This window comes from Rhineura floridana, chromosome 1 (assembly GCF_030035675.1).
Source record: "Rhineura floridana isolate rRhiFlo1 chromosome 1, rRhiFlo1.hap2, whole genome shotgun sequence".
In the NCBI taxonomy this organism is placed as follows: Eukaryota; Metazoa; Chordata; class Lepidosauria; order Squamata; family Rhineuridae; genus Rhineura; species Rhineura floridana.
Window position 1 is genome coordinate 173,092,951 of NC_084480.1, and position 19,973 is coordinate 173,112,923.

General features: G+C 43.3%; 1 protein-coding gene across 28 annotated transcripts in view; it reads right to left on the minus strand.

Moving 5' to 3' along the window:
* LOC133364983 (protocadherin gamma-C3-like) overlaps positions 1-19,973 on the minus strand; it is a 303,611-nt gene that overhangs the window by 17,249 nt on the left and 266,389 nt on the right. For all 28 annotated transcript variants that reach the window (XM_061586271.1, XM_061586231.1, XM_061586176.1 and 25 more), the window contains exon 2: positions 19,638-19,696. In XM_061586271.1, the coding sequence (XP_061442255.1) occupies positions 19,638-19,696 (59 nt within the window). The remainder of the gene's footprint in view (positions 1-19,637; positions 19,697-19,973) is intronic.

Consider the following 19,973-nt stretch of genomic DNA (forward strand, 5'->3'; position numbering starts at 1 on the left):
AACTGGTTTTCAGAAGCATGCTGCCTCTGACTAGGATGGCAGAGCACAGCCATCATGGCTAGTAACCATTGATAGCCCTGTCCTCCATGAATTTGTCTAATCTTCTTTTAAAGCCATCCAAGCTGGTGGCCATTACTGCATCTTGTGGGAGCAAATTCCATAGTTTCACTATGCGCTGAGTAAAGAAGTACTTCCTTTTGTCTGTCCTGAATCTTCCAACATTCAGCTTCTTTGAATGTCCACGAGTTCTAGTATTATGAGAGAGGGAGAAGAACTTTTCTCTATCCACTTTCTCAATGCCATGCATAATTTTATACACTAATATCATGTCTCCTCTGACCTGCCTTTTCTCTAAACTAAAAAGCCCCAAATGCTGCAACCTTTCCTCGTAAGGGAGTCGCTCCATCCCCTTGATCATTCTGGATGCCCTCTTCTGAACCTTTTCCAACTCTAGAATATCCTTTTTGAGATGAGGCGACCAGAACTGTACACAGTATTCCAAATGCGGCTGCACCATAGATTTATACAATGGCATTATGATATCGGCTGTTTTATTTTCAATACCTTTCCTAATTATCCCTAGCATGGAATTTGCCTTTTTCACAGCTGCCACACACTGGGTCGACATTTTCATCGTGCTGTCCACTACAACCCTGAGGTCTCTCTCCTGGTCGGTCACCGCCAGTTCAGACCTCATGAGCGTATATGTGAAATTCAGATGTTTTGCTCCAATATGCATAATTTTACACTTGTTTATATTGAATTGCATTTGCCATTTTTCCGCCCATTCACTCAGTTTGGAGAGGTCTTTTTGGAGCTCTTCGCAATCCTTTTTTGTTTTAACAACCCTGAACAATTTAGTGTCGTCAGCAAACTTGGCCACTTCACTGCTCACTCCTAATTCTAGGTCATTAATGAACAAGTTGAAAAGTACAGGTCCCAATACCAATCCTTGAGGGACTCCACTTTCTACAGCCCTCCATTGGGAGAACTGTCCGTTTATTCCTATTCTCTGCTTTCTGCTTCTTAACCAATTCCTTATCCACAAGAGGACCTCTCCTCTTATTCCATGACTGCTAAGCTTCCTCAGAAGTCTTTGGTGAGGTACCTTGTCAAATGCTTTTTGAAAGTCTAAGTATACTATGTCCACTGGATCACCTCTATCTATATGCTTGTTGACACTCTCAAAGAATTCTAATAGGTTACTGAGACAGGACTTTCCCTTGCAGAAGCCATGCTGGCTCTTCTTCAGCAAGGCTTGTTCTTCTATGTGCTTAGTTAATCTAGCTTCAATAATACATTCTACCAGTTTTCCAGGGACAGAAGTTAAGCTAACTGGCCTGTAATTTCCGGGATCCCCTCTGGATCCCTTTTTGACTATTGGTGTTACATTTGCCACTTTCCAGTCCTCAGGCACGGAGGAGGACCCAAGGGACAAGTTACATATTTTAGTTAGCAGATCAGCAATTTCACATTTGAGTTCTTTGAGAACTCTCGGGTGGATGCCATCCGGGCCTGGTGATTTGTCAGTTTTTATATTGTCTATTAAGCCTAGAACTTCCTCTCTCGTTACCACTATTTGTCTCAGTTCCTCAACTGTCATTGCAGAATGTGATTGGAAGTAAGTAAGTTAATACTTACAGAGAGAAAAAAGGACAGGTCCATAAAATCTGCACAAAATCAACTACTGCTGGGAAAACAAGCACCAGTGTGTTTATAAATATATATACTGCTGTGGCAATGCAGGTATCTTTGTGTGGATGGAGATAGCCATGATGGACATAAATGTTTGCTTTCCTAAGGCCTTATTACCATGTTTCTCAGCAGACTACAGCTCATGTGTGATTATGTGTGATGGCAGCAGACTTGTTTATTTAAACCTTGGTCTGCCCTAATCATTCATGAACATATGAAGCTTGCACATACCAAGTCAGATTATCGATTCACCTAGCCTAGTATGCTGTTATGGTCAACCAAACTATGTAAAAAGGACTCCTTGCCACTGCTGCCACTTGGGGCTCCAGTGGCAGTGATGGATCAAGGAGCAGTCCCAAACTATGTACCTGATCCTTCAAGGAGAGTACAACTCCAGTCAGAACAGGCAATCTGCCTAGTTCCTGGACCTGAGAACCCACCCACCCACAAGACCTCCATCTTTTTATGGTTCACATTCAACTTATAGGCATCCATTCAGCCCAGTGCTGAATCCATGCACTGGTCCAGGACCTGCATGGACACATCTGATTCAGATGTAACAGAGAAATAGAGCTGGGTATCATCAGAAATTAAGAAGAATCAACAGGGTTGCACTCCCCCAGTCTCCCAATAAAGGACATCCATCATGACACCTAAGGCCAACTCATTCCCAAAACCGGGCCTGAACCAGGTTTGGAATGGGTTCAGATACTCTGTTTCTTCCAAGAGCATCTGGAGCTGAGCTACCACTAGCCTCTGAAGGACTTTTCCCCAAAACTAAGCAGTGATTACCATAAACTTCTAGATCCAGAGTGTGATTCTTCTCGATGGACACACTACTGCTTCTTTAAGAGCATCAGGTACTGCCCCTTTGTGCAAAGATGCATTTATCAAACCCTGTCAGCATCTCCCTCCTGGCTAGCCCAAATCAGCCAGGATGAACAAGGGTCAAGATGGTACATGGCTGGCCATGTTGCTACAAGCACCTTGTCCATGTCCTCAGGCCATGAAGTTGAATCTGATCCCACAAAACCTAACGGATATGTCAGTAGAACAGTTGTCATGGAGCCAAGCAATTCTATCTTCAAAGTGCCTTGCAAACTTGTCACAGCAGGCATCTGAGGGTTCCAACACCCTATTGACTGGAACAGATGTTAACAAACCCTGAACCATTTGGAATAACTCTCCTTGATGGCTACTTGAAGATGCAACGGAGGCAACAAAGTATGTTTTCTTTGCCACCTTCAATAGACAAAACTATAGGCTTTAACACAAGTTCAGTTGTTCTTGCAGCAACTTTTATACCATTTACACTCTAATGATCATCCAGTCTACTTCACCATGCGCAGTTCGTCAGAATATGAAGGAGCATTTCAGCCTCCACCAATCAGGAGAGGGCATTCAGGACTGATCATATCAATGGTCTAATGCATCCCCCCATTCCAAAGTGAAGCTAGGGCTTCAACAGGATTACCAGCATCCTCGGTTGGAAAATCCCCCAGATTCCATTAAGTGTCCAGGGGCAGACCATTTTAATGAGCCCCCCACCCCAGCAGGGGAGAACTGTCGCTGTGAGTCCAAACCTCACCAGGAAATGTCTGACCATGACAATGGTACACCAGCAAGATCCCCAATCTATCTCTTGTCTTTGGCCTAACACCAGACCCTTGAAGCCTGCCACAGAGTGGAGTGGCTTCCTGGTGAGTTGGATTGAAGTTTTATGGACGACGGCAACTCCTTTCACAACCCTCAGTCCTCTGTTAGTGCTGCACTGAGCACCTGGGTGGGCACAACTGAGTCAGATAAATTCCACCCAGTTCACACACACACACTCAGTCTCAGTAATACAAACCAGGTCAGCTCCCTCATCCATGATCAAGCTGTGGATGAGCAGGGACTTATTCTGAATTCACCTGCATTCAGTTAACAGCACCTCCAGATTGGAAAGTCCAGCAGAAAGCAACTGGGAACCTGGCAGCTGGCGAGAAGCCAAGAGGATAAGATGGCCTCCTAACCTCTGCTCCTTTTCTAAGATGACCTGTCCTCCCCCAATGCCATAACTCCCCCTACGCATCATCACTGTTATACAGGTGCCTGTGGCTTCCACCTCCCTCCCACACTCATCCAAGCACACGCTCTCACCCTCAACAACCAACTGTCACTTAATACTCACTCTCCATCCCACAAGCCACATGTTTACACACTCTGCCTCAGCTCACAAATCTCCACAACTCACACAACTCTGTACTCACTGTCCCACTCCTCACTGTTCTTCAGTCTTAAGCCATTATGTGATTAAAGCAAGCGGTTCTGCTACTGTTATATCTGTTTTGACTTTCAGTATAAAAGCAGTACACTTTCTTGGTGTTTTACAGATAAAAGTCCAAGACTGCTGTTTCTAAGACTTTAACCTATGGACAAAGGGGGACATTGTCTATAGAAAGAACACAGACACACTGAAGCTCATTAATAAGGAACCTAGCAGGAAAGGGAAAGGTAATGTGTTGTTTACTAGTAAGTGAAAGGCATTCTGCATATGCTCAGAACATTCTCTTTATTATAACTTAGCTGTTATTTCTGCTTAAGAATACTTTGCCATGAATTCACTTACAGATCTTGGACTAGGCATTTATTGCTGTGCCTGGGTGTTCCCCATTGTAAAATGGGACCAATGTCTTTGAAATTATATAAATGAGCAATGTCATGTATATATCTTTGACATGGCCTCATAACCATCTGCTTTCACACACTTTTAGTTTCTGCTTCTTAGCTGTCTGGATTGCATTGGCTTGATCACTGCCTATCACACCACACTGCTGGGCTGTTGGACTCTGCCCATAGCCCTACTATACATACAAGTTTACTATTTTCATAGGTGAAATGTTGCAGAATATAAAAAGACATTCTGAAAAAGCCAGCATGATGCTGCATGCTAAAATGTCAAGTTCCACAGCCCTGGTACTCATCAGAACTCCACCTGAAAAAAACCCTCCTGTTTTCACCCTTATAGCATCCATGGCCAGAATAGGCAACAATATTTAGTACTAGAGAAGCAGCAGGAGGCAATGAAAGAATTATAGAAGGTTGGGAAAGAGAAAAACAGCACCTTTTAAAATCCTTTGTTCTATCATTTTGGATTTAATACAATCTAATGCTACAGAATATAAAGGAAAAGAGAAATAAAAGGGAGGAGAGGAAAATATTAAAAGAAATTAATGTAAAACCTGCCCAACGTGGTCACCCAAGGTTTTTCTGTTTGTAAAGCTAGGATAAAATGTGTGTGCATGTGTGGTCCCTTGAGTTGTTCTGCAGCTATAGATGGGACAGTTGCTAGAATTATGATTTTTTAAAAAAAACATTTTTTTTGCTGAGAAGGAAACTGAATGTATCAAATGTCAATATAATGACTATGTTTTAAATACCCACTATGCTATGGGACTGATATTTTACAGCCACAAGAGTGGCTGTATACTACAGCCAGCATGGATTTTTTGCATTCCTTAATATTAAATTGAAAATACCTCCCTCATGCCATTCTAATGCTTCCCATAAGCTCATTTCAAAACAAAAACTTACAGAATCTATAGTCCTGAACTCAGAAATGCTAGCTTAACAATCCTCTAAATTTTCATGGCAATACACAAAACAGTCAGAGAGAACCAATATGTAAAAAGAGAGAGAGAGAAACCAGACCCAGTTTGGACTTTTTTCTGTCAGAGTTCTCATAATTTGTTGAAATTAATTAAAAATCAGCCATGTTCACAGAGTACCTGTAATTCTATTACTGACCTTGTCCCATTCTCTGACCTTCATCTTCTGCAGTTTAAAAGTTAAAAAAATGCCTAGCCGATTTTTAATTAATTTAAGAAATTTAGCATTACAGTCAATGATAAGCCCGGGTGTGCTCAGTAAGAATCAACTGTCAGTGTTCTAAAAGCCACACTCACAGCTGCTGGGCTTGCCTAATCACACCCGCAACAGACCTTTAGTTTACTTTGGACAACCTGGGAAGTGTGGTTTGTGAAGGGTTCTGAGAGAAGACTCCTATTCCCCTGACAGAGCTCCAGTAACCAGAGTGGTTTAACAGTCAGCCGCCCTGATTGAAGCTCTGTGAGGGGAACAGTGCATCTCCTAGCAACTCTCAGCACCCTTCACTAACTACACTTCTCAGGATTCTTTGGGGGAAACCATGACTGTCTAAAGTGGAATAAAGGTCTGGTGTGGATGTGGCTAGGGACAGCTTTGGTTTAAATTTGGATGGGAGACTACATGTGTCTGCTGTAGAAACGTTGGGGGAAACGCTGAAAAATAATGATACTAATCACAGTGTTTTCCTTTTGGAAAGGAAAGGGACTTCCCCTCTGCTCAGTGCCCACCCACCCACCCAATCTCCTTCCTTCTCCCTTTCTCCCTCCCCTTCCTGGCCTCCTCCTCATGTCAGTTTCACCTATCAAAAGCATGATTGCACAGGAATAAATCCCACTGAACTCAAAAGCATGCAAATTATCAAACCTGCCCTCCCCTTCCCCTTCCCCTTGCCTCCTCCTTCCCCCTCCCCCACCCCCTTCCATTCCCCTTCTCCCCACTTTCCCCTCTCCCCCATGGCCACTTTTATCTATCTTCAGCATGACTGCATGGGAGTAAATCCCACTGAACTCAAAAGCATGCAAATTATCAAACCTGCCCTCCCCTTCCCCTTCCCCTTGCCTCCTCCTTCCCCCTCCCCCACCCCCTTCCATTCCCCTTCTCCCCACTTTCCCCTCTCCCCCATGGCCACTTTTATCTATCTTCAGCATGACTGCATGGGAGTAAATCCCATTGAACTCAATAAGCATGCAAATAATCAAACCTGCCCTCCCCTCCTCTTCCCTCCCATCACCTCCCTTTTGCCCCTTCCCTCCCCCTTTGCCTCTCCTCCCCCTCCCCTCCTCTCCTCCTCATGGTCAGTTTTAGCTATGTTAAGCATGATTGCATGGGAGTAAATCCCATTAAACTCAATAAGCATGCAAATGATCAATCCATTCTCAGCAAACTTGCACAGGAACTCATTTCTTACCTCCCAGATTAAAAAGCGCAGAAATTCACTAATAGTCAAAAAACCTTGTGGTTTAAGAACGTATCTATAGCCAATAGATATTTCTATCAAAAAGCAGGGAATTTGGGCAGCTATAGTGAACTCACCATATGCTCAGAGGCACTGAGGTAGAAACAGCAGAAACACAGGAAAGAATCAAAGTAAAAACACAAACATACAAAAATGTAATTCTCCATCTTTGGAGACGCAGCCCTGATTGCAGGTGTTGCCACCACTCACCATATGCTCAGAGGCACATGTTACCAAATTCTTCCAAGCTACACAGCAAATGGATTGGACTGTGAAAGACCAACCCAAATTGTGTTTGCATTTTGACAACTTTGTAGGGCAGTACAATATCTCAGAGAGGTCAGGTCTCCTACTCCCCTGGTGCATTCACTATAGCTGCCCAATTTCCCTGCTTTTTAAAGTTTGATAGAAATATCTGTTGGCGATAGGTACGTTCTTAAACCTTTTGCCTATTAGTGAATTATGTTTACAGTTATTCCCAAAGGATCACTTATATACTCTCTATATTTGCCATCCTGGGTTCCTGCTGGGAGGAAGGGCATGATATAAATCAAATAATAAATAAATAAAATAAAATATATTTCTAAAAAGAAAAAACAAATATACATAGCTTCTCTTGTTTTCCTGAATTTGTTTAGAAGATATTATAAAAGTTAGAACATAAAATAGAATGCCATCTATCAGAGTAATTGGTTATGTCTTTACTAGGATACAATCCTATGTCCAGTTACCTTGGAGTAATCCCCTCAGTGGGACTCATTTCCAAGAAAGCAAGCATAGGATTATGTTGAAAGGAGTAGCGTAGTGGCACATTCGGAAGTGCAGGGTCCCTTCCTGTTAGCCATAGCCACGCCCCTTCCCTTTTCTGCTGTGGGGTTGAGAATGAGATCCTTGTTAATACCTTCTCCCACAACAGACATCCCTAGGAGCCAATAAGCACGTAAGGGAAGAGTGTTCATGACACACCTCCTTTCACTCTGATTACCCCTGGTTGCCAGACATTTTTACCCTATCCTTCAATCAGCCATGTACCCAGAGAGGCTTAAATAAAGCTAATTAAAACAGCAAAAACAGTAACAACCAATAAAACCATAAAAGCAGAGCATATATAATAACCAATGGAAATCTAGGCTAAAAATATAAGACAGCTTCATATGATTGTTTTACTATTTGTTGTATGCTGCCTTATACTACTCTTCAGAAGGATAGTTTAGAAAACAATAATAAGATCTAAAAGGGCAAAGTAACAAAAAAATTACTGTTTCAAGTTTTGCAGGGTATGACAAAGGAGCTTGGCATGTAGTCAGCACCCTGACCATGTTTCCAGCATAGGGGAATGTCCCTAGAAGAGCACAACTTGAGGTGCCATAACAAAAAAATCCCTGTCTCCTCTAACAATGGGAGGACCCAGAAAAGGGTATCTGGGGAAGACCTCAGGCAGGTTCGTGCAGGCTGGTTAGCAGACAGAATGAGAAAAAAATCAGTAAACATCATATGCTAGGTCAGGGCTGGGGAACCTTTGGCCCTCCAGATGTTGCTGAACTACAACTCTCATCAGCCCCAGCAAGCATAGCAAATGGCCAGGGATGATGAGAGTTGTAGTTCAGCCACATTGGAGGGCCAACATGTGCTAGGTTAGGTAGGTATGCTACAAAGGCAAGTATATTACCTTCCTATCACTGTATTACTTCAGATTCTTGCTGTGAAAGACAGAGAGAGTGGAGAGAGAACAGAAATGCAAAGCACTGGTACGAATTAATCCACTCTTCTGGATTAAATAAAATAAAGAAATACTTTCGTGTTTGGCACAGCAAGCCATCACAGCCCAGCATCTTCCAAAAGCTTGGAGGCCCTTGTGCATCTAGCACACTGGCAGTTTCTATGGCAACACACTGTGGGTATGTGTTACATTGACTGCATCACAAATACTTCTTCCATTAAACCACTATATGTCTATGCTGAATTTCACTGGCATTTTCTATGGAATTTGTTAGCCCCATTAGATTTCCTTTTGGGAAAGAAGGGGAGGGCACATGGTAGACGATGTACTTGAATGTAGAAAGTCCCAGGTTTGATTTTTTTTATTAAAAAGATCTTAAATTGGAGGACTAGAAATCTTTGTCTTTAGACCTTTGAGAGTTGCTGCCAGCTGGAGTGAGCTTAATGGATGAACGGTCTCACACAGTATAAAGCAGGGGTCAGAAAAGGAAGCAAGAATTTCTAGATGAGATCCTTCATTATCTATGTTCACATCTTTCAGCTAGCAGGAAAAGGTGACATGAGGGAAGAGGAAAAAACCCTCTTACAAAACAAAAAGGCAATGGAGTGGGGATGGACATAAGGAAACGTCACACACTGAGCAGATCTTTGAGACTATGACAATCTTTAGAAATCATTATATAAATCTTATTAAACAAATCTTATTAATAAATCTTGCACTATAGCTCTTTCTGGAGATGCCCCATTCATACACCTGGGCTACTGACTAGAAAAATAGCCTCTGTCCCCAATAAGCTTGCTACAGTTTTTCCTGGCCTTAGCTCTACAACAGCTTCACATACAGAAATTTGGCATGCGAAGCTTTTCCTGCATGGAGAAAAGCGACTGGAAAGCTATCTCCTGCTAAATTTCTGTGCTGAGCAGTTTTTAACTGACCAGGAAAAGATGCATCATTTGTTCTTGCACCTGTAATAACATCTTGATATGCTAACAGTGCTAAAATCTGCACATCAAGCAGTGGTCAGAGCACAACTACAATGACGTTGAAAAATTGGCAATTCTAGTGTCAGGTTGGCTGTTAAAGAGACAGGAATAAGGCCAGTAAGAAAAAGTGGCACCCCTACTTCCATAGCACTTCACTGGCATCCCCAGAGAATAATCTGGCATAGTGGAATTTATTTAAAGCAACTCCTTGGCTGCGTTAACTCTGTCTCTCACTATCCATTTAGTTTCTATTGCCCCAGAAAAAAATATTTGACCTGCACCGTGGGCCACATATACCATCTGAAATCATATTTCAAAAAGGCTAGCATTAGATTGTTTTTAAAAAATGGCAGTGATATAGGGAGAAAAGTGGGGAAAATAGGATTGCTACCTTGAAAAACACACATTGGGTCTACTGTTAAGCCTTTAACAGGAGACTGACACAAAGAAATGTATTGGGTGGAGCTTTTCCCATCATTTTATTTTCATGGTAGGAGAAGTTCCTCTTGCTATTAAAGGTACAGAAGAAATGCCAGTAAGAAAGGTGGCAACCCTATTAAGGAACACACCACACGGAGACAATCCCACGTTATGATATAATTGGTAATCTCTGCCCAGGTAAACAAACGGACAGTTGTTAAGCTTCTAGTAAAATCCCTCATTAGTCCTTGTTTACATCGCCCTAATTAACTGTGGACAATGAGAAGCTGCTTTAGATATAGACAGTGTAGACTGCAGCTGATTATGGAAATTAGGATTGCCACATTTTTTTCTATCACAGCTCCTCTGCCTTCTCACAGTTATGTGAGGCTTCCCTTATCGCTGTCTTCCCATGCAAGAAAAAACTTTACCTGCAGAATTTGTTTTATGTACCTAAAAAGCATGTTAGACAACGTATGGATGACTACATGGTAATCAGATCCTCAGGAAATTACTTATTTGGAAGAATAGGACAGCTATAGTTGTGTGAGAGTGCTGAAAATGGCAGCTTTCTTTTTCTTTAAAGGGTGTATAAAACAAGAGAGAGGTCTTAAGGTACTCAAGCATGTGCTTAAAATGTATGAAGTCTGCAATAGAACTACTCTGAATTGAAGTGGACCGAGGACAAAGGCCAGTGTCATGGGCCAGCATTATTGGCTACCTGCTGAGGCTGACACCCTGACAGCAGGTTTATTTTGTTTATTTAAATCATCCCTATACTGCAATTAAAGTTTCCAGGGCAGTTCAGAACACAGAGCAACAGTTGCCAAACCCACAGCTACCACTCTAAGCATGTGAGCAGTGAGAAGAGCAAGGAGGAAGAGAAGTAGCACCCCTCCCCTCTCCCTCTCCACCATTGTGTGAACTGGGCTCAAAAGGGGAGAGCAAGCAAATAAGCAGCCGTGGCATCAGCAAAAAGGAGGTAGGCCCACTGCAGACATGTTGTCCAATCTCCTCCTGCTCCCTCCACCAAAAAGCAAAACAAAACATTGGATTGATTACTGTGAGTATCATGGGCCCTTCTGTTTTGCAGCTGCAAGCTTTGCTGAATTGGGGGCAGGAGCAGCAGAGCAAGAGGAAGTGAAATTAAGCCACTGAGATGAATCATGCCAAGTACTCATCTGATCAAAAATTTGGGAATGGCCATATGTGCAAATGCTAGGAGCTACAGCAGTCTAGGGTTTCCAAATGCCCACAAAAAGGATCTGGCCTGCTCCAGTGGCATTAACAGGGTAATCTGCTGAAATCAGCAATAAAGCTTTTCATGGCATGGCACAGATACAGTGCCTTGCAAAAGTAATCAGACCCCTGCCCAATGCTCTCATATTACTGAATTACAAATGGTACATTTTAATTTCGTTCTGTATGGTATTTTATTTTGAGACACTGAAACTCAAAATTAATTATTGTAAGGTGACATTGGTTTTATGTTGGGAAAAGTTTGTAAGAAACATAAAAAACTGAAACATGTTGCTTGCATAAGTATTCAACCCCTGTGCTGTGGAAGCTCCCAGTTTACACAGATGAAAGAAATTGGCCTATGTAGGACACATTTATTTTACCATTGGCCTCCACCTGTGAACCATTAAAGTTGTTGTCACATTGTCAGGATAAAACCCCCACTGTTGAAGGATCATTGGGCAGGCTGTGGATCTGAAGGACAATGTACAGTAGACCAAAAAGCTTTTCACAGAAGTGAGAGATAATGTAATACAAATGCATAGATTAGGGAAAAGGTACAAAATAATATCAAAGTGTTTGGATATGCCAGTGAGCACAAATGGATCAATAATCAGGACATTGAAGCTGCATCACACAACCCAGGCCCTGCCAAGAAAAGGCCATCCCTCAAAACTCAGCAGTCGAACAAGAGGGAGACTTGTGAGAGAAGCCACAGAGAGGCCAACAATCCCTTTGAAGAAGCTACAGAGTTCAGTGGCTGGGAGTGGAGTAATGGTGCACCAGTCAACCATATCAAGAGCTCTGCATAAAACCGGCCTGTATGGGAGGGTGACAGGAAAGAAGCCGTACTCAAAAAGTACCATCTGAAGGCACGCCTGGAGTTTGCCAGAAAGCATGAGAGTGCCCCAGCTGCAATGTGGGAAAAGGTTTTGTGGTCAAATGAGACCAAGATAGAGTTTTGGGGCCAAAACTCAAAGCACTATGTGTGGCACAAGCCTAACACTGCCCTTGCCTCAAGACACACCATCCCTACAGTGAAGTTTGGTGGTGGCAGCATCACGCTGTGGGGATGCTTCTCATCAGCAGGGACTGGGCATCTTGTTAAAACTGAAGGAAGAATGGATGGAGCAAAATACTGCAAGAGAACCTGCGTCAGTCCACTACAAAACTGAAGCTTGGGAGGTAATTCACTTTTCAGCAGGACAATGATCCCAATGACAAGGCGAAACCAACATTGGAGTGGCTCAAGAAGAAAAAGGTGAATGTCCTACAGTGGCCCAGTCAAAGTCCTGATCTCAATCCCATTGAGAATCTGTGGCGTTTGCTGAAAACTGCAGTCCACAAGCAACGTCCAACCAACCTGAACAACCTGGAGCTAATCTGCCAAGAAGAATGGGCCAAAATCCTTTCAACACTGTGCAAAGCTGGTACATACCTACCCCAAAAGACTTAAAGCTATTATTGCAGCAAAAGGTGGCTCTACCAAATATTAATGTGTGAGGGCTGAATACTTATGCAAGCAACATGTTTCAGTTTTTTATGTTTCTTACAAACATTTCCCAACACAAAACCAATGCCACCTTACAATAATTGATTTTGAGTTTCTGTGTTTCAAAATAAAACATCATACAGAAAGAAATTAAAATGCATCATTTGTAATTCAGTAATATGAGAGCATTGGTCAGGGGTCTGATTACTTTTGCAAGGCACTGTATTATCCCCCATTCATTGCTATAGCTCAAATTGTTAAGGAAGAGCTAAAGGGGCTGGCTGAAAAGTTGGCAGCTCTATTAGAGAAGCAACAAGCAGGACTGGACATCCAGGACATCTCAAACTGTGAACTTTTCCTAGAGAGTGGAATAATGCTGCCTTCTATAAGGATGTTGCTTCTACTCTAGGAACAACAAGCCCTTTATCAAATACTCAATGCCCCATTTTACTACAGTATATTTATTGCATTCTCAACTAGAGTTGCCAACTTTTTTCTGGCAGAGTTTCTGAGTGTTTAACAGGTGTGCAGCAAGAAGATTTCGGCAAGTGAAACCTTTTCCTGTCATTAGGCATCTGCAAAACTGGGAAAGGTTTCAACTGCTGACACTTTTTCCAGTTATGTGGATATGGTGATGAGGTCAAAAGGTTTCACCTAGTGAATTCCTTCTGTTAAGTGTGCAGAAGCTTGCTGGAACAACCGTCCCACATCTATTCAGATGTAGCCATTATTTGCCTCTCTTTCTACCATAAGCTATCTCTTTGATATGCTCCATTGTTTGTAGGAATTATTTTTATTCCAATTAAAAAAGGACCAGGTGGTTTATCTAGTTTGCAGTATGTTTATAAACTGGAGGCAGGGGGTGCAACACAACTCTGACAGATACCAGCTTTTTTGTGTCAATCAATACTGTACACCCATTTCCTAAGCAAAATGAGAATATATCAGCATCCAGTTGGTCCACTGTGTCTGCTCTCCTGCTTTGGAAGTTCTAAAAGTCACTGCTTGGGAGTGGGTGCGTATCCTGTGTTGGGTTTGCAAGCACGCCAAGTTCAACCGGTCACCGAATGCTTAAATAGCTGTCACCAAAGGCACAGTTTTCTGAATGACAGAGGAAGATATATTGTCATAAAGGTTCTTCCACTCCTATTTTAATTTGGTACAAGGTTCTATTTTAATTCTGGTGTAACTGCCCCTGTACCTTTAGAAACAGCCAGCACAGAGAAATTTACCCAAGTGAAGCTTGTTGTTGTTATGTGCCCTCAAGTCGATTACGACTTGTGGCGACCCTATTCTGGCAGATATTTCTGTGTGTTGTGTTGCTGTTAAAGGTACAACAGCGGGACAGTTTTGATGATAAGAAGCACCTATGCAGTGCTTTCAAGTGTTCCACATGCATTGTCTAGATGTAATCCTTACAACACCCCTGTAAGGAAATTTATTATCCCCCAGATTGCAGAGTGCGATTTCATGGCAGAGGGTCTCCCTGATTCATCGTTCTGTCTCTTAGCTAGCTCTTTTTTTGAAAAACTTCTGGTAACCCCAGTTAAAGGCACTGGAGCAGAACTTTTCTTTTTTTAAGTACATAACTCTACTATTGGTAACAGGAAAAACAAATACCTGGTTCCAGAGGTAAGACATTCATAGTTCAAAAGAGAGCATGGCAAGGGGAATGTGACCTGGCTTGTGCTTCTCAGTCTTTCTGTGGCTTTTGAAACCACTGACCATGGTATCCTCCTGGACTGGCTCTACAGAATGGGAATTGGGGACACTGTGTTTCAGTGGTTCCGGTCCTACCAATGGGACCAAATCCAGAGAGTAGCATTGGGAGAGTGCTTTCTGGCCCCCTTGCAGTTTTGCTATGGGGTACCACAGGGCACTATTTTATCCCCATGCTATTTAATATGCATAATACCATTAGGAAATTGGGGGCAAGGGGCCATCAGTATGCTGATGTCACTCAGTTCTATTTCTCTATACCATCTGACTCGGGAGAGTCTGTGTGGGCCCTGTCCTGGTGCCTGGATGCCATGGTGGAATGGATGAGGGAAAATAAGCTGAATTTGAATTCTGGGAATGAACAGGGTTGCACTCTCACTGAAGGAGCAGGTTCACAGGCTGGGATGGTTCTGGTTCCAGTTCTGTCAATGGAGGCCCAGGTAGCCTCAGTGGCTAGAGCAGCCTTTTACCAGCTGCTGCCCATACGGCAGCTACAGCTATTCCTGGACTGGGGGAGCTTGGCCACAGTAGTTCAGGGATCGGTGACTTCAAGACTGCATTACTGCAATGCCCTCTATGTAAGGCTTCCCTTGCACTTGACCCAGAAATTGCAATTAGTGCAGATTGCTGCAGTGTGGTTGCTGACAGGAGTGAGACCCTGTCAGCACATAAAACTTCTGCTCAGAGATCCACACTGGTTACTAGTTTGTTACCATGCCAAATTCAAGGTGTTACTATTGAGATATAAGGCCCTTAACAGCTTTGTACTGTTTGTGGGATTGCCTTATTCCATATATGCCCACTCAGCTACTTCAATCTATGGAACTGGCCCTTTATCGCTGCCACATAATATTCATTCTGCACTTGTAAGAAACGGATCTTTTAGCATGGCAGCACCTACATGTTGGAACGCAGTGCTGTGTCTACTGACATCAGGCAAGCACTTTCGCTATACTTCTTTTAGCCCCTACTAAAAACATTTTTGTTTAGGCAAGCCTATCCAGACATGTAGAAGTTGACATGTGTCTTAATCTGTTTTTATCTTAACTGTTGAATCGTACAGTCTGAGTTGATAAGTAATCTAATCTTCTCATTTACAATCTTGCGTCTTGTTCAACAATACAGAACTAAGCATTGTAGCCCACTTTTTGATAACGGAAGATAGAACTGGGCAGCCAGAATGATAAGAACATGCCTTAATCCATGGATGGGAAATCTATGGCGCTTCAGATGTTGTTGGACTCCAGCTCTCATCAGTCTTAACCAGCATGGCCAATGATCAGGGAAGAGGGGAGTTGTAGTCCACCAACATCTGGAAGGCCACAGGTTCTCCATCCCTGCCCTAATATTGTTTTTTAACTGAATACATAAAACCAAAAGGTGAGATAGATAGAAACTGACATGACCCTCTTTGAATACATTTCTAGTATGCTGTATTAGAGAAATGGAGGCAGAATAGGCAGAGAGAAAGATCAATCTATTACTGCCTTATCTATACATAAATATATTCTCTTCATTTCGACAACAACACAGAACTAAAATCCAGAATTCACACATAGGCAAAAAACCTTGCGGTTTAAGAACGTTCCTATTGCCAACAGATATTTCTATCAAACTTTACAAAGCAGGGAAATTGGGCACCTATAGTGAATGTACCAGGCGAGCAGGAGACCTGACCTCCTCCCTCAGATATTGTACTGCCCTACAAATGTGTAAAAATCCAAACACAATTTGGGTTAGTCTTTCACAGTCCAGTCCATTTCCTGCGTATCTTGAAAAAATTTGTAACTTGTGCCTCTAAGCATATGGGGAGTGGTGGCAACACCTGCAATCAGCCCAAATAGCAGAAACAAGACATGTGCTGTGCTGATCTTCCAAGCTACACAGGAAGTGGATTGGACTGTGAAAGACCAACCCAGATAGGGAGATTGAGTGGGTGGGCACTGGGCAGAGGGGAAGCCCCTTTCCTGTCCAAAAGGAAAACATTGTGAACAGTATCATTCTTTTTCAGCGTTTCCCCCACCTTTTTATTCTACAGCAGACACACGTAGTCTCTCACCCAAATTTAAACCAAAGCTGTTCTGGCCACATCCACACCAAACCTTTATTCCACTTTAGACAGTCATGGTTTCCCCCAAAGAATCCTGGGAAGTGTAGTTAGTGAAGGATTTTGAGAGTTGCTAGGAGATCCACTGTTCCCCTCACAGAGCTTCAAATCAGAACGAATGACTGTTAAACCACTCTGGTTACTGGAGCTCTGTCAGGGGAACAGGAGTATCCTCTCAGCACCCTTCAGAAACTACATTTCCCAGGACTCTTTGGGGGAAGCCATGACTGTCTAAAGTGAAATAAAAGTCTGTTGTGGGTGTGGCCCCCTGATTAGCCAAGTCAAGTAGCTGTGAGTCTGGCTTTTAGATCACTGACAGTTGATTCTTACTGTGCATGCCCGGTCTTATTGACTTCAATGCCAAATTTCTTAAATTAATTAAAAATCAGCCAGGCATTTTATTTTTAGTTTTAAACTGCAGAAGATGAAGGTCAGAGAATGGGGCAAGGTCAGTAATAGGAGTATAGGTACTCTGTGAACATGGGTGATTTTTAATTAATTAAAACAAATTATGAGAACTGACAGAAAACAGTCCAAAAGGGGTGGTTCGAATCCCCACATAGCCATTTTATTTATTTATTTATTTTATTTCATTTTTAAACCGCCCATAGCGAATAGCTCTCTGGGCGGTGTACAAAAGATTAAAAGTACAGAAATACAAAATATCACAATAAATAAACTGAAACAAAGAGATTTAAAATTGTAACATTAAACGCTTTAAAATGCCTGGGAGCATAGCCAGGTCTTAACCTGGCGCCGAAAAGATAGAAGCGTCGGCGCCAGGCGTATTTCTTCGGGGAGGCTATTCCACAATTCGGGGGCCACTACAGAAAAGGCCCTAGATCGAGTAACTGTCCTCCGGGCTTCCCGATGGGTTGGTACCCGGAGGAGGGCCTTAGACGCTGAGCGAAGTGACCGGGTCGGTTCATAGCGGGAGAGGCGTTCCACAAGATACTGCGGTCCCACGCCGTATAAGGCTTTATAGGTCAAAACCAGCACCTTGAATCTGGCTCGGAAGCAAATAGGTAGCCAGTGCAAACGGGCCAGAACAGGTGTTATATGCGCTGACCGGCTGGTCCTCGTCAGCAGTCTGGCTGCTGCGTTTTGCACTAGCTGAAGCTTCCGAACTGTCTTCAAGGGCAGCCCTACGTAGAGCGCATTACAGTAATCCAACCTAGAAGTTACCAGAGCATGAACAACTGAGGCGAGGTCATCCCTGTCCAGATAGGGGCGTAGCTGGGCTACCAACCGAAGGTGGTAGAATGGATTCCTTGCCACCGTGGCCACTTGCGCCTCCAGAGACAAGGAAGGATAGAAAAGAACCCCAAGACTACGAACCTGTTCCTTCAAGGGGAGTGTAACCCCATCTAGAACAGGGTAAGCATCCACCATCTGGGCAGGGAAGGCATTCACCAACAGTGTCTCAGTCTTGTCTGGATTGAGTCTCAGTTTATTAGCTCTCATCCAGTCCATTATCGCGGTCAGGCAGTGATTCAGCACATCCACAGACTCACCTGTAGAAGATGAAAAGGAGAAATAGAACTGCGTGTCATAAGCGTACTGGTGGCAACGCACTCCAAAACTCCTGATGACGGCACCCAGAGGCTGCATGTAGATGTTAAAAAGCATGGGGGACAAAACCGACCCCTGAGGGACTCCACAATGGAGAGTCCAAGGAGTCGAGCAATGTTCCCCAAGTACTACCTTCTGGTGACGATCCGCCAAGTAGGAGCGGAACCACTGCCAAGCAGTGCCTCCAACTCCCAACTCCGCGAGTCTCCCCAGAAGGATACCATGGTCGATGGTATCAAACGCCGCTGAGAGATCAAGGAGAATCAACAGAGTCACACTCCCTCTGTCCCTCTCCCGACAAAGGTCATCATACAGGGCGACCAAGGCTGTTTCAGTGCCAAAACCAGGCCTAAAACCGGATTGAAACGGATCCAGATAATCGGTCTCATCCAAGAGCACCTGGAGCTGACCGGCAACCACCCGCTCCAGAACCTTGCCCAAAAGGGGGACATTCGCCACCAGTCTATAGTTGTTCAGGTCATCTGGGTCTAAGGAAGGTTTCTTTAAGAGAGGTCTTACTACTGCCTCCTTGAGGCTACTAGGGACTACTCCCTCACTCCAGGAGGCATTTATCACTTCCTTGGCCCAGCCGGTGGTAGTAGTCCTGCTAGCCTTCACTAGCCAAGATGGACAAGGATCTAGACGTGGTCGCCCGCACCAATCCAAGTACCTTGTCCACTTCCTCAAGCTGCACCAACTGAAACTCATCCAATAATGAAAGACAAGACCGTGTTCTGGACACTTCAATGGATTCGTCTGTCATAACATCGGAGTCTAGGTCCCTACAGATGCATGCAATTTTATTTTGGAAGTGCCCTGCAATGTCGTTACAGCGAGCTTCAGATGTTTCAATAGTATCTCGAGGACCAGAATGTAAGAGTCTTCGTACAACCCTAAAAAGCTCTGCAGGGCGGCAGAGAGATGTCCTGATAGAGGCAGCGAAGTGAAACTTCTTCGCCACCCTTACCGCTTTTATATACGACTTAGTAGAGGCACTTACCAAAGCATAACTGCATCCGTCTGGAGTTCGTCTCCATCTGCACTCCAGCCTCCTTCTCTCTTGCTTCATCACTCTCAGCTCCGGGGTATACCACGGAGCTGTATGAGCTCTGCATCGAAGAGGGCGCGCGGGAGCAATCGTGTCAATAGCCATGAAGCTCACTGGGTGACCTTGGGCCAGGCACTGCCCCTCAGCCTCAGAGGAAGGCAATGGTAAACCTCCTCTGAATACCGCTTACTATGAAAACCCTATTCATAGGGTCGCCATAAGTCGGAATTGATTTGAAGGCAGTCCATGCCATACATTTTACACATTGAACTCTTGATTCTCTCTGACTGTTTTGTGAATCGCCATGAATATTTAGAGGGTTGTTAAGCAAGGGTTTCTGAGTTCAGAACTATAAGTTTTGTAAGGTTTTGTTTTAAAATGAGCTTATGGCAAACATCAGAATGGCATGGGGGTATTTTCAATTTAACATTGAGGTATGAGAAAAATCTATGCTGACTATGGTATACAGCCACTCTTGTGGCTGTATAATTTAAATTTAGGAGCGTATTTACAGAATAAAAGAAAATAAATAACTCACCCACTAGTTCCTGGTCTCTGGGCCTGAGAGAAACGCCAGTCCATGTTAGGCTGTGCTTGCTGCAAGAGAAACACAAAGAGGGGTTTAATTCTTCTATTCCTAAATTTAAGCTCAGCCTGATTCAACTATATAAGATATACACACAAATGTACACATAAGCAGAGAACATTGCTATGTGGTCTGAAATACTTCCAAAGGAATGTTTGATTAAGTAACATGATAAGAACATTCTCTAAATAATCTTTCAGAAGATAAGACATTGAGAAACTATTCAGTGAAATAAATTAAGCATAAAATAAGCATGAAGGGGCATCATTTAAACCAGAGAACACCAGA